The sequence below is a fragment of the Pholis gunnellus genome (assembly GCF_910591455.1).
Source record: "Pholis gunnellus genome assembly, chromosome: 18".
NCBI lineage: Eukaryota > Metazoa > Chordata > Actinopteri > Perciformes > Pholidae > Pholis > Pholis gunnellus.
Window position 1 is genome coordinate 18,410,609 of NC_136545.1, and position 15,720 is coordinate 18,426,328.

The window sequence follows — 15,720 nt, forward strand, 5'->3', positions numbered from 1 at the left end:
TTCAGCTCAGACAAGCTGCCGTACATGTTGCTCTCCATCTTTGCCTTTTTACAGGAAGGTCTTGCTGAGCTTTTGCAATGGGGCGGAAAAGACTTTTGGTCAACATTGACTTTATGTTTTTTGCTTGAAACAGAAATCTTATGTTTTGATTCCACTCCTTTGTGTGTCTTAAACTCCTCCATGTGCTCCAGGGTTTAGAGGTGATTAAGTGGCTCGTGTGTGTAACCTGTTCTGTGTTTATCCGGTAGCCACACACCTGATGTCACATCCCAGACTGTAGGTTGCGGTCAAGTTCCTCTATGTTTACGTTCATACCACTAACAAAGCCCGGGCTTGTGCACACACACAGCTCCCGGACCTCTCCGGTCACATGACCCGAGGGGCAGACGCTCTGATGTCATGCTGCTGTCTGCCCTCCTCTGTGCTCCAGGGCCGGGGTTTTACGGCCCGTCTGGAGACAGGGAGGCTTGTTCAGCGTCTCTTGAGTCCCTCAAGTGAGCCGTGTGCGGTCACTCTTCTTTCCGCTGCTCTCACCTGAACGTGCAGGAGTCTCGTCTGCTGCACTCTTGATCCTGGTTCTTGTTTCCCGTTGAACCGAGTTGCTGGTGGAAATTTATCGACCAAGACTTCCCAAAGCACACTTAGGCTGTGATATATTTTGCACCATTATGTGATGAATGCACAAACCATTAACCCTACAGCAGTGACTTTCACTGACACGTCCAATATTTATTTTTATTAGCTATATTATAGATTTGTTGGTAGTTCCACTTTGCAGCTTGCGTACCGATATGTTTAATTCAACAGTGACATGTTTGTGATATTTTATCTTCTGCAGAAACAAGTTGACTTTATGTACTGAATGCATCATTTTTTACATGCATATATATAAGAAATATAGGTTACTTTACGTCAGTGCTGTTTACTGTAAGAAAACCAAGCAATTTTCAAACAATACTTCCTAATATGCTGCAGGTCCAGCTCCTAATAGTGAGAACTTGCAGCTTTTCTTTGTCTTCTATGATGGTGGACTGAATGTTTTTAAGGTTTCAGACTTAAAACGTTACGTGGTAAACAGCACACACAGACGTTTTGAGAGACTCGAGCTTCGTTCACCTTGTTATTGTGAGAAGAAGAAGAAGAAGAAGCCGGCTGTATAATATTGAAAGATGAACCAGCTCTCTCTGTCCCGGGTTGCATTACTGCCTGTCAGGCATTAACACTTGATTCCTTCACACAGGATGTTAAACCTGGTCTTCTACTCTAACACAGAGAGCATTCCTGTCCTCCTCTGCCCGGCAGATGTTACAGGATGAACTGCAGCGCTGTGGTTTTGTTTATCAGGCCTCTAAGGTCACAGGTCAGCCATGTAACTGCTTCTTATTGTGTGTGTTCTGCTGTGTAATGACAGTTATTGTTGTGTGTGCGTTTTCTGGCTTCACGGTACACAGACTTGAGCCGAGTCATGCGGTTATAAAACCTCCTGCGTCTCCTACTTTGTTTATTATTAAAATCACATATTGATATAAGAGTGTTTGCTCTTATATCAATATGATATAAGAGCAATTTGTCTTGCAGACAAAAGACGAGACAGGAGATCAACATGACGAACTCTGAAACTCTCGTTTTCGTTGTGAATTAGTCGTTTGTTCCTTAAACATACCAGAGAAAAGTGAAACATTCCCCGAGAGCTTCCTGTAGCCAGACGTCAGCATCGTAAAGACTTTCAGGTTTACTGTCGCAGGAGTCAGACGAGCTGCACATCCTCCCATTGGAGAAGCTGAACAAGGGAACATTTTGTGCTTTTGCTTGAAAAAAGGACAAATGTTTTATTGATTATCAACAAAGTCATTTGATCGACTAATGGATGAATCAACTAAACAACAACACCAGTGGTGTGACCCTGTAGTGTGTTTTAGTGTTCACGGTGGCTGATTTAGGCTAAAGTTATACCGTTTCTTTAACTTGCTTTACACCTTACAGCCTGTTCTCTGGTTTTCCCAACTGACTATCTTGAGGTGCTGATATTGCTCATGAACCTGAAGAGGAATTATTAGTAATTAAAGGGTTAATTTGACATTCCGCACCGAAATCAAACGTACACACGTGTCCTCTTACATGTAGTGCTATTTACCGATCGAGATTGTTTTAGTGCGACCTAGTTTTGGAGATATTGTCCGTAGACATGTCTGCCTTCTCTCCAATATAATGAGACTATATGACACAAAATAAACATTTGAAAAAGACGACAGCAATGTTTCCAGACATCCTGACCTGGTTACTCAAAAGAAACGGCTTAATTTAAGGAACTATAGTTCCTGAACTGTCCCTTCAGGAAAGAGGTGGAAGCAACGAGAGTCAAATCTATTCCGAGAAGCTTTTGTTTGCTTAATAATTCATTAATCCAGTTTAGAGTTCCATGAACCCTGAACACACCAGCTCCAGTCTAAACAGCACGACGACACAACCTGGAGTCATAATATATTGCTGCCGCCTTCTCTTCCATCCGAGCTCCCCTCCTCCGTGCTTATGAGTGAAGCCACTCTTCCCAGCAAAAAGCATTAGTGCACATTCAACCGTGACGCGAGCCGTCTGGTTGCCTGGCTGTTACCTCCGTCTGTATCCAGGGGACCGAGCACACAAAGACGCTCAGTCCCCTGAGAGTCTGTGCAGCAGACACAGCGGCCGGGGATCTGAGTTCATCTTCTGTTTCTGCCAGCGGTGCTGTTGGCACATGGCTCTGCTCACTCGCTTCCTTTTTTTTTTTTTTAATGTTGGACGCTGTCTCCGCTGCAAACTGTGCTTTTTGCTCGAAACAAAGTGTGATTGACATGTGTGCTAACCTCTGGGCATGTTGTCCTCCCTTTGGGGCGGGGCCGGGAGTTAAGAAAAACAACACAACCCTCCGTCTAAATCCATCTAAATCCGAGCATAATGAGCACCTCTGAATCTCACAATGTGTGGTTGTAATATTAAACAGGGAGCACGCAGGCTTTCATCAATGAGTGTCCAGAGGAGGACATTGAGTATCACCCCCCCCCCCCCATGCTGCTGCTCATGTAGATGCAGCCGTACAACCCTGAACTAGCTGCTGGAGCGATAAGAGATTAATTATGAATCTCAGATATTTCAGGTTATGTTCCCGGCGACGTCTTCGTGCTTCGTATAGGATTCAGTTCACTGTAACCTGCTGAAAAGCCGGCCCTGAGCTGCTTCCTGTGTTTGTTGTTATTATTTTTCTTTTCTTTTGTGTTCATTGTTATCACATTCCACACGAGCCGCACGGTCTTTGCACGGAACGCAGCCTCTTCCTGTTCTGCTCCGCTCGGAGCCGGGTGTTTGGTCACTTCCCTGTTTTTTGTGGAGCGGTTGGCCAACAGTCGACGAGGAGCGTCCCCCTCTGTGTTCCCTCAGTGTAGACGTCGTGTCAGGTTTACTGTCATGGTTTGTCTTAACGCAGCAGTTTGCATGTTATGCTGTTTGCTGCAGGCGGGGTGACTGCTAAACCTTTTGTTATCTTGTTGCAACAGGAAGTACATCTCAGTGGTCTGCTCGCTGGGACGGACTGCAGGCTGCAGAGAGACGCTTCCCTTTATTATAACGTCTGTTTGCTCTGTCAATAAAGAGCTACCTCTGAGCTTCAGTGTGACACAAACCTCCTGACCTTTCATCTCTTGTCAAAGTGGAAAAACAAGGATTCAGTTCTGACTCTGTGGAACAATGTTGGCTACCAAACTGCTGACGGCGGATCGCTCCAGGAACCAGGAAGCATCCGGTTCAGTCTCGGGTTTGAGGTGAAACACAGTTGGCCTGCAGATTCAGACAAGAATGAGGATGATCTGCCGTGAACGGCGGCGCTATCATGCTGACGCCCGCCTGCTTTTTCTTAGTGACAGTATGAGTTTCCTGGTTTGTCTTTATTTGCGTCAGTCCTCTTCATGCTGATTAGCACAATTCATGATAACTATTACAACCAAAGCCTTTGATTCAGCGGCTTTTACTGTAATCTGTGGGACAGTAGCTCAGTCATGTTGTGGTCTGTCTGTCCTCTCAGTTAATCTGTGAACCTCTGAGCTTCAAGCCATGACTTCTGTGTCCTCCTCCCTCACTGAAGAAGGCCGACGAGGAAGTCAAAAGGGCATTTTTTGTTGTTGAAGGAGCGTCAACATTAACGTGTCGAGCGGAGGCCACGTCTTGCTGCTCAACACGGTGCAGCTGACCTGTCGACTGCACTGAGGTCAGCTCTATGTAGCTGGAATACAAACCCAGAACCCAACAAAGTCATGTGAACAAAGAAGGTCATGAGTAGAGTTAATTGTGTGATTCTGTGTCTGATGGATTCCCTCACACACTTAGAGTTCAGACAGGATGGAGCTCGGCCCACACCGGATGCTTGAAGCTCATACTTTGTGTGCATATTTGGGAGTTTTGAGAAATAAATTGATAACAAGATTTCTGCCAATAGTCCCCTTTGTTTTGTTTTTGTGTTTTTAATTCTACAGCTTGTCAGCGCTTTCTAGTGGACAAACTATTTAATGTTTCTAAATTTCCTCAAACCCACTTTCTTGTTCTGCAATTTCTTGTTGCTAGTCGGCATAGAAAGCTGTATGTCTGCTGTAAGCTGTAGTGAGCTTTATCGGCCTGTTGCTGATACAGGAAGAAGCTTAGAATAAGAGAGAGAGAAGGATCTCTTTATTTGGTTGTGATGTCCTTTGAATGAGTTCATGAATGTGTGTGCTGTTTACCATGTAAACCATCATTTAGTATTTAAATAATCAGCAGTAATAGCAGGCTGCCACAACGTAAACCCAACGTTTTTCATTCTTATAAATTATTCAGAGCTACCTGCATGTTTTAGAAGCATCAGTGCAACTGGACTCCTGTCGGCATGGTCACGGCCACACAGACGCACCTCTTCACATCTTCTATTGTACGCTCGATCCGTGGATCTCCTCTGCCACCGTTTTTTTATTAATTACCCGTTCCTCTCGAACATGGCAAAGATGAGTATGGTTGACCAGAGGCTGCTGCAGAAGCAGCTGGGAGCCATGCAGACGATGAGGATGCTGCTCGTAGAAAAAGCCCTCTCGGTATTTGATGTGCTGTTTTTTTTGTTTGTTCGGCTCGGTGCTTCCTCCTTTGACTGATCTGTCTGCATCCCCCTTTTTTTCTTTTGTCTCTGAAATGCAGGGCGACAAAAACAATGGCTTTGATGTGCTCTACCATAACATGAAGCATGGCCAGATTTCCTCCAAGGAGTTGACGGACTTCATCAGAGAAAGGTAAGGCCCGGTAGTCTGGTGGGTATTCTGAAGAGGGCGGCCATTTCTAAATAGTTATCACGTTAATCAGTGCGTAGAAGGCAGGACTCATGAACCCATTAGAAGGTGTCTGCTTCTTCAATACGTGTCTGACCTGTTTCCTGCTGTTTAGATGTACTTCAAAGTTGGCACAGGGAGTTCCTTGTGTTGTGCCTTTTAGTAAGTAACACCCAAGTACTTATCTGAGACTGCAACTAAAATCCACTCTGACCTTTCCTGATCACCACAGACCACAAGGGTTTGATTTAACACTCACTATGACGTCATGTATCTCCTGTTTTTGTTGCTATTAGTCGATTTAATGGTTTAGTCGGTGAAACAGTACGATACCAGTACCCTTAAATCAGCCTATGTGTGTTTGTTTCATACGTGTATCTCTACCGGTAGAGGACTTCACCTGATACCTTCCGGGTTTGTGCTTCATTCGACACCCGTCATGTGAACGGAGGCATTCGGTGGAGTCAAACATTCATTTTTAACAGATTTAAGAATGTGAAACTACAGAGTGTTTAGTATGTTTAAGCAGCTATTGCTTTCAAAAGTAGGAGTAAAAACTAGTTTTCTTTTGTTGATAGACTAATCAATTAATGGGCTTATCCTTTCAGCTCTAGCTCCAGCATCAAGATGAATATCTTTTGAGGAGATCCTCCATATTCATCAAAGAGTAAACAGTGGTTATAGTTAATAAGTGCAACGTTGTGGCTACAGGTAGTGGGAGAGGAGTGAGGATGTTTTGCAAACTTAACCTCTTTGTGAACGAAGCTTAGACCTGTAACCACACCGTCAGTGTCTGCAGCTGGATAATACCATAATAACAGCTTCCTGTCAAATGCCTCCATAGAGATGAGCTTCACTGTGTCAGAGGTGTGTGTGTTCATAACCTGCCACATGACAGACGGTCGACCGCTGGAATTCAGTGGATTGCTCTGCTCTCAGTCACTCAGACTCTTGGTGAAGGATTCCCTGCGCTTGATCAACCGTGTTTATTAAAAGATGGAAAGTCTTGTTAATGATGAATGATGACGATTCAAAGGTTATTTCATGTTAACATTATGGCTCGATCCGAAAGATAATAATTTTCAAGAGTTTCTATGTTTGCAGCGGGCTCCAAAAGTACTTTTTGAAGAGTTTCTGTAGCTCATGATGCTTATGATGCAACGCCTACCGTCGCTGTTCAAACCGTTCGGACTCATGTTGATGTAATGAATCACCTTTTAGCGTTTCACTTTGCTTAAATATTAACAACCGCTGCTGTCTGCAGGAATGTTGTTGTTTATACTGTAAATGAATCAACACATCATTCATGAAGGAGACGGATGAATTCATTGTGTTGTAACATCATTTCTTATATTGCTTCGAGGCGTCTTTACTCTGATTCACACAGGCTGGTTTGGGGGTTTTAAGTTCATGGACTGATGGTATGTTTCTTTTCTTCTGGAAAACTGCACTCTGGCTCCCTCTGGTGGAGAAAGAAGCTCTGTGCACTGAGTTAATATGCTCCCAGTATCTGTGACATTCTGCCCACCAGGGCCCCTTCTCCCAAAATCAATTTCAAGCTAAAACGATGTTAGAAATCTCAAAGAGACAAACTCACGACGGTGAAATCTTCTTGAAGCTCTTTGTCACAGTTATCTGCACTAAAAGATGGAGAAATACCAGCACGCTGCCCTTTCACTTTCAGTTCTTCTTTTATTCTAAGTGGACGTTACTCAACAACTTTTAGACCACAAATGATCTTCTCCAGTTTATAAAAACGTGACCCAAAGAAGACATAAAAAATAATCTTAACTTCAAGGTTCACATACTTTCACCTCACACAGCGTGTCCAAAATCCATACGACAAACCAACTCTACACTGTTTGCACTACACACTAATCATCAAAGTCTACCATTAGAGCAGATAGTATACGAAAAAAGAAAAACACTTCACCGCGTTACAGGACGTATTGCAATACATGCCACGTCAGACGTCCATCAAACCGCAACTTTGGACTCTCGTGGCCAATTCAGCTTTTCAAAGAGACAGTTAATGGTGATTAAAATATATTTAATACTAGTTTGTTTTGCCATCAAAGCTCTTTGCAGCAGCTCCATTTCTTTTGTGCAGTGCATTGTGGGAGGATTGTGTCCGTTTTGGATATTCCTTATTTTTGTCACTATTCCCATGTGAGCACACAACATACATGAACCTAAAATCTGCTTTGGATTCATACTATATACAAATTCTAAGTTTACCTGGTTTGTAAGTATGAACTTTGAGTATTTTTAAGATTTATTTCTTAAAGAATATCTTGGGTCAAACTACTGTCTCCAAGCTCCAAAGACCTTCACCGTCAAGACCACGTGTGGTTAAAATACAGTTAACCCTGTCAGTCATATCCACATAGAATAAAAGAGGTTCTGTAATTAATGCGATCTGTGGTCACAGAACTACAATCAGTCTGAGATCATCTCAAATCACGTCATCTGAAGTCAGGTCTCAGAAGCTTTGTGTGTCTTAATATTATAGAAGAGCAACAATCTGCAGCTCACTACACACAGTTTAAACCTCAGCATCAACACGAGCAGAGTTCTCTGCTGGCACTTCGTCCGTATTTGAAATATGCTCATAAAAATAAAGTGCACAAAGATGTGGAAGTGTGACTGTACCATATGATGCATTTCTAGCTTGTCCCATCCTCCGTGCTACGATGGATGTTTGCCCGTGTGCACCTGTGTGTGTGTGTGTGTGTGTGTGCGTGCGTGTGTGCACGTTTGTCCTGTTTCCCCCTGGCTGACCTTGCTCCTGTGACGTGACTGCAGAGAAAGGCTGGCTAAATGAGTCATGCATAATTCAGGCTTCCACTATAACACTGCTGCAAGTTTTTCTTTCTTTCCTTTTTTCTGTTTTTCACTCCTGTCACTTTGCTGCAGAATGAAGGAATAAAAAAGGGAATTTGAGCAGAAGCAGGGCGTTCAAAACACTACAGCGTTCATACTCTTGTCAGCTTCGACGTGTGGTTTGTGAACAAATCACAAGCCAAGCCGCACGTGTTTGCCCGCACACGGTGCGTGTGGTCAAACATTTCTGTTGCAAGTTCTAAGTGGGTGTTTTTGGCTTCGCTTGCCCTGTTTGAGCCTCAGCCTAGTTGCAAATACTTTGGAAAAACTTGGTCACGCCATAAATGTCTTTTATCATTATTGAAGTATGACACTGTTAAGTTGAAGTGCTGTCTGTGATCATTTATAATGAAGTGTGTGTGTGTTTGTGCTCTGTCCTAGGAGCACTATTGAAGAAGCCTATGCCAGGTCCATGACCAAACTAGCCAAGTCAGCTGGCAACTTTTCTCAGCTTGGGTGAGTGTAAAACCGCTTTTCCAGTTTTCTGAAGAACAGAGCAGAATGAACGCATGCATGTAAGAGGGGAGCTGCCGTGTCCTGGCCTCTGAAGTGTCGTCTTCCCCTCCAGGACTTTTGCTCCGGTGTGGGATGTGTTCAAGACCTCGACGGAGAAGCTGGCCAGCTGTCACATGGAGCTGGTGAGGAAACTACAGGAACTCATTAAAGAGGTCCAGAAGTACGTGGAGGAGCAGGCCAAAGCACACAAAAAGGTAAGGAGATGGAGAGTCACATGTTTAACGTTGTCTTAACACACGCAGCTTTTGACAACTTGACAGGACCCCAAAAAAAAACCCCTCCAATCTGTCACTCCTTCCCATGAACTACCAATTATCATGAGGTTTGCTGCTCCAGTGTTGCCAGAAGTTCATCCTCATTGAGGAAAATGAACCGTTTAAATGTAGATCCATTCTCACCTCTTTGTTGTTTTACACTCTAGTTATTGTCCCTGGGAAAGCTGTCGGGAAAGGAAGTTGTTAAATAGTTGATTCCATCCTGAGTAAACGTAGCGTGCCGTGTTATTCTAACCCTTTTTTTTTACACTTCACTCCTCTATATATCTCCTCTCTGCTGAGACGCCATCAGCTCGTATCTCATGCATGAAGCCACAGAACACAAAGTGAAAGAGGAGCTTGGAATCAGTGGAGTTGTGTTGGTGCTCTCAGCCTGACAAAAAGGCTTGTCACAGTGTCTCTCCGTCACTTCCCTTCACTCCCTTTTTCCTCTCCGCTCTGTGTTTCTTGGCTGACTTGCAGACCCGGCGCTTGCCGTAAGTGAAAGCGGTGTGAGTAACACAAAGTAAACACCCGTCTCGGAGTGGGTGCTCAGAATGTGTACATGATTTCCTTTCGCTCACTCCACTGATGTTCGACCATAAATGTGTCAGAATGAGGAACGAAAGGGGTTCAGAGACGATGAGGAGTAAAACAAACGACCAAGCTGACTGTCGTTACCCCTCGAGTCTATTTCTCTTTTTATTCCTACAACATAAAAACACAGATGAGATAAGATGAGATAGAACGTTATTATAAAAGGGAATTCTTGTGCCAGAGAGTCATCCAAGATTACAACAGAAGAAGAAGAAAAACAACGGAGTCAAAATCTAAACATGAATGAATGATTCAATGAGCAGGAAGTGAACAAGAAGTAACGCTGACACCAGTGCAAAATAGAAACGCAACAAGAGTAAGGTAATGATATTATAAAAAGTCTTCTACAACACAAGAATAAGCATATAAAGTGTATTTAGGTAATACTAACACCCGTGCCTAATAGAAGCTCAAATAGGAGACGTATATTGAGCATGATATTGAGAGTAATAAGATTCCCAACAATGTTGGAAAAGTAATTTTGCACATGATACAGAATATTATTGTTCTCCGTGTCCGATGTTCCAGCTGTAAGTCGGTGTGAAGAGCGATACAGATGGAACAAATCTATTCAGAACTAATCCAGAGTTTTATGCATTTTTTTACAACAGCCGCCAAATACCTTTTTAACAGCTTCCTCATGTGCAACAGTTGTGTGTCACATGCTGGAGAATGAAACCGAGGGACTGCAATAGTGTTTTATAAGAGCAATAAAGGACCTTCTGTCTACGCTGACACTGTGTCTGTTATTTCATCATTAAGTCATAATGAACAAGAGGATTCCAGGACAAGTGTTGTGCTCCGTTTAACGTCAAACTACACAAGAGTCGACTCCACGGCTAGCAGAGCAATGAGTGGCACTCGTATTATTCAGCCTGTCGGCGGCGGAGTCACTGTACCGGGCGTTTGTGTGTGTTGTCAGACAAAAGAAGAGGTGGCGTCCACCCTGGAGGCCGTGCAGAACATCCAGACCACCTCGCAGGCCCTGCTGAAGTCCAAGGAGATCTACAACGCCAAAACTGTGGAGCAGGAGCGCCTCCGCAAAGAGGGGGCCACCCAGAGAGATGTGGACAAGGTGGGAGGTCACATTCGCACGTACACACACACACATAGTCGTGGTATGGTAATAAGGCATGATGAAGTGCCGTAACACTCCAGTCTATACAGAAACTTTAACCCCGAAAGCTTCTCAGCCTTCACATGTTAAGTGGAGCTCGGTTTCTCGTCTGATTTGTCAGTTGATCCGGGAAAAACAAAAGCGCCAGTGTGCACGGCGCGTAAACTGACGATAGCCATTTATCTTGTCTGTTTTGTGTGTTTTTTTCGCAGGCTGGAGTGAAAGCCAAAAAAGCCACAGAGACCTACAAGTCCTATGTGGAGAAATACGCTGCAGCCAAGTCCGAGTTTGAACAGAAGATGACAGAAACTGCACAGGTATCGCGATGACCGATTTTTCTCTCTTCCGTGTGGATGTGCTTCGATGAAAGTACGCGAAAGTGTGCAACACTTTCATTCAGTCCGTCAGCCCTCTGTGTGTGTGTGTGTGTGTGTGTGTGTGTGTGTGTGTGTGTGTGTGTGTGTGTTCCACGCTTCGTGCCCTGTATCGTCTCCAGATTGTGTTTTTTCCTCTGTAACGGAATCGTTGTGGAAAGCCCTGATTGGATCCATCTGAAGGCCTGATTAGATAAACTCCAAATTAAAATCAGATCAACAGAATTTGGCCTCCATATCCTCCCGAGCCGCAGCAGCCCCGCCACCAGAAATGGTTCCAGTTAGCCCAGCGTTTGTTTTTGTTCCCCCCCCCCCCCACCTCCCCCACCCCCACCCCCTGAGAGAAAGCGGAGTTGCAGCACCACTTCCCCGGGACATCACCGTCTACGGCTCGTCTCAAACGCGGCACATGTGGACATGAGTTATAAACACTGAACACATGTGCTCTCTGACATCACCGCGGCTCCCACATGTGTGTTCCCTTTGTCCCGAGTGTGTCTGTGTGTGAATATGACAAGTCTCATTTGTGTGCACGTCTCTGTAGTGCAGACGCAGCAGTGAGTGGCTCTTTACCCCGTGTGCTTGCGGTGAGATCTTCCCCTCTGCATCCTCTCTTTGATTTTCCAGTTTGTGGTTATTCATGCTCCTTCTCCTCGGTTAACCCCAGAAGCCCAGAGTCAGACTTAAGTGGAAGTAAACACTAGCATTTTAAGTTGTGATCTACACCATACTACTGCTCAAAGCCAAAGTGAACCTCCGTCAATGTATCTCACGAATAGAATCATTGTGTGTGTGTGTGTCTGAGCGGGATAGACCACCCAAACAGACACACAGGAAGTGGCTGGGACAGAATAAGGAAGTGAAGTTTTCCCTCGGCGGCCGAGCTCTAAGTATTCATGCCTGTTTAATGACACGTGACACCACGGATTGCAGGTTTGTTTTGCACACGAATACATTTGTTGCATCGCTGCGTCGTAACCGCCTTCGCCCCTGTGTTCCAGAAATTCCAAGACATTGAAGAAAACCACATTCTCCACATGAAGGAGATCATTCAGTCGTACTCGCAGTCCGTCGACGAAACGCACATGCAGATAGGAGAGGTGAGTGTGAACACACACACACACACACACACACACACACACACACATACGTGCTCTCGAACATTCCTGTGGGTGGAGTAGGTGTCTTGTTGACCTGAGGCTCCGCTCATTGGGTTCACTGTGTGTCATATCAATTAGTGTCGTCTTTGATCTCGCTAATCGTTTAACTGAGAACCAGGAAATGGTCCATTCAGCCTTTTATGCCGAGCAATTAAAAGCTGATCAAAACTCCCTTTCAGCCGATCTAAAAACACCTCCAGAAGTCGAAAACACTTGCCAAATAGCTGCGTCTGATAGCCGAACGTGCTGCACGGGTGTGTTTTTGTTTCTGGGAGAGAGTGTGTTTAGGTTTTGGGGAAGTGGCATCAAGTTCGATCAAGTCCCAACTGTGAAGGCTTTCAAACATCATTCACGACCGTATTAATCGGTATTCAAGGTTAACCAGAGATTTCCTCTTCATTTATTTATTCAGCAATCATACTTACCAGCGCCACACAGAATAAGTCAAGACTAACTACAGTCTGCTGCTCCGTCCTCATTCGTCTGCTGTGCTCCCGATGGAGCTGCAGTTCTCTTACTGCCCGCAGAGGGCGACGCAGCTCCACCGACGGGGACCTCGAGCCGGCCTGCAGCTCGTGCGGCAAGTTGGAAAGAATGTGTAGCGACAGACTACCGCAGGTTATTCAGCCCCACGGTTCCTGCTTCTGAGCAGGAGACGGCGGGCAGTGCTGCTGCTGCCTGTTGCTGAGCCAAAAAGACGACATTGTAGACCAGAAGAACCTGAGCAGACCCGAGAAATTGTGATTTGGTTGATAAATACTCTTCAAGCCAGATTGTGAGGGACCTTGAATTTTATAATCGCATCAGGGTCAGGCAAGAGGGGGAGGGAGGGACTAGTTTGTATCTCTGCAACATTGTGCTTAGTCACTGAGCCCACAGGCATTCATGCTGACAAGCAAACACAAGCAAAATCATACATTTGCATGTTCATGCATTTCAAATATGGAATATTGTGAGTGCGGTTTTAGTTAGGCGCACACACACACACACACACACACACTCGGTAAACTTTGTGGTGCCGTTTACTTTTAAACTGTTTGAATATTAACCTTCAAAACACAGTATCTATTCCTGCATTTTGTCCAACTGTATTTCTTCAATAATAATTATTATTTATTGACGAGCACTGAGACTCTTGATAAAGTTAAGTCACACGTGTATCAGCTGTGTTCAGATTAGAGTGGATACATGCAACACTAGAGACAAAGAAATGTAAACAAGCTGCCCTCCTATGGTTGAATAAGATATGTGTGCTGAGGGAGTGCAGATAAGATACGCTACAATCATCAAAGCAGGTCACTGAACTATAATAATATTACAATATGCACCGGCACAACAATATTTTACTATCTCTCTTAAATTCCTTTTTGTAGTGAATAAAGTTGTTGAGATTTAAGGATTTATTAGAAAAAGTTAATCTCATGTGTTCCAACAAATTCACAAAATGAATATACAATACTTGGGATATATTATATATATATATATATATATATATATATTATATATATATATTTGCTCATCCTCATCTCTGATTGAGGCTAGCCGCTGCTAGCGTAGCACAGCCGAATCCCTGAGTGAGAGTTGAATTGTGGGAAATGTAGGCGGCAGGTTATGACAACGGAAGCTGAATGTGTGAAATATAAAGTGCGACATCTTTGGATCTGCTGCATCAAATTTGCATCAAATTTGAATCAAAGATGTCCTAAAATGCTCTTAAAGTTAATTAAATTGAATCTACGACTGTTAAAGCATTAATCAGCAATTTGTCAGGAGCTCTTCTTCTTCTTCCATTTAGTAACTGAGGTAGAAAGTCAGTCATGTTATCAGTAACATTACTTAAATAAATGTTTTTCTTCATATAACATCAAATATATGTGTGTAGATGTGATTAAAATATGTTATTGCCCCTTGGTGATAGCTAGCTGGTCATAACTCAACACAACTGCCGGTGTTCGTTGGTGGGAAGTCTGTGAGGGATGATGTCTTTGTAGCAGCGTTAGTAGCTTCTATTGACGCTCAAAGCGACCTGCAAAGAGGCCTGCTCGTCTGCGGTGCGATAGCGTGAAGCTCCTCTCCGGCAGGTGAATAAGGAAACCGGCCGAGGACTCCACACGCGTCGCTTTATCAGAGGAGACGTGGCCGTCTACGCTCCCGCCACGTCAACGCTGGAGTCAGCAGCGAGTTTGACTGTTTGTACGAAGGATCTGCTTCTCAATAGCAGAGTCAAGTGTTGGTGCTGCTGTCAGGCCAGCAGGGTCAAACTACCAGAGACACATAATTGCAGGGAAGTGCGATGCAATGGAACTGAAGCACAGGGAGGGAGGAGGGAGGAGGGGGGAGGGGGAGGGGGAGGTTGGTGTCACTAAAATAAGTGATCATGTCAACCTCGCAGGTATTTTCAGACGAAGCTCAGGCAGCATCAGCTCAGTGGGCATGAAGGATAAGAGGGTTAGGAAAGGATGAGAGGATGAGAGGGAGAAAGTGAGCGGCGTAAGGAAAAGAGGAAATACCTTAAATAGATATAAGTTCAATAGGAAGACGTAGCAGAGAGTCTTTAAACTCGCACGATGGGCAGGTGTGGCTGTTAGGTTTGCGTGCTGTGTTTGTTTTTGTAAGTGTGTGTGTGTGTGTGTGTGAGGATCCCTTGAAGGCAGAAGCATGTTTCCAGCATGTGGTCGAATGTCTCCATGGTACGAGGTGTGTGTGTGTGTGTGTGTGTGTGTGTGTGTGTGTGTGTGTGTGTGTGTGTGTGTGTGTGTGTGTGTGTGTGTGTGTGTGTGTGTGTGTGTGTGTGTGTGTGTGTGTGTGTGTGTGTGTGTGTGTGTGTGTGTGAGAGAGGCGAGGAGGGCACGCAGGTTGATGACATTACTGCCCTCCGTCAGGGCAACAGCACCTGACTGATCGCGTGTGCTGCTCTGAGCATACTTCCTCAACCGCAGCAACCTCCCCTCTGCCCTCTGGCCCCCCCACCCACCTACATCACCCCCCCCCCCCGCCCCCCCCGCCCCCACAACATCCTCTCCTGCCAGGGCACAGAAGGCTAATGCACTCCACCTCGCCACAGGGGCCGGGGGTGGGGGGGAGTGGGGGGGGGCAGACATATTGTATGTGTTTGCGTGTGTGTTTGTTTGATAGCGGAGCCACTCTGCGCTTACAGTATCACGCACGTCTAAATGGTTTCGGTGGGATGGCACAGTCGGCCACTGTTCCTCATCCCGGCGTCTATACATCGCGTTCGCTTCCCCCTCAGTGCACACACAAGCACACATGCACATCTCCAAAGCAAACAAGCAAACAAACACTACGCTTCCTCTGATACCGCCCAAAGGGCATCGGCAGTAGCCGCAGTGCCAACAACAATGATTCGCCTCGACACAATAGAATCACTCACAGTGAAGTACAGTATGTCTGCACAGGCCACTTACTAAATAAATGTTATTAATATCAACTCACGGCAAAGTGCCGGGGAGAATTAATAGCAACAGACGGCGTTTGTCTCCC

General features: G+C 44.9%; 1 protein-coding gene across 3 annotated transcripts in view; it reads left to right on the forward strand.

Moving 5' to 3' along the window:
• Window positions 1–15,720, forward strand: part of fcho2 (FCH and mu domain containing endocytic adaptor 2) — a 39,818-nt gene that overhangs the window by 2,610 nt on the left and 21,488 nt on the right. For all 3 annotated transcript variants that reach the window (XM_079179161.1, XM_079179159.1, XM_079179160.1), the window contains exons 2-7: window positions 5,191–5,282; window positions 8,583–8,657; window positions 8,770–8,911; window positions 10,491–10,643; window positions 10,898–11,002; window positions 12,061–12,159. In XM_079179161.1, coding sequence (XP_079035287.1) covers window positions 5,191–5,282; window positions 8,583–8,657; window positions 8,770–8,911; window positions 10,491–10,643; window positions 10,898–11,002; window positions 12,061–12,159 — 666 coding nt within the window. The remainder of the gene's footprint in view (window positions 1–5,190; window positions 5,283–8,582; window positions 8,658–8,769; window positions 8,912–10,490; window positions 10,644–10,897; window positions 11,003–12,060; window positions 12,160–15,720) is intronic.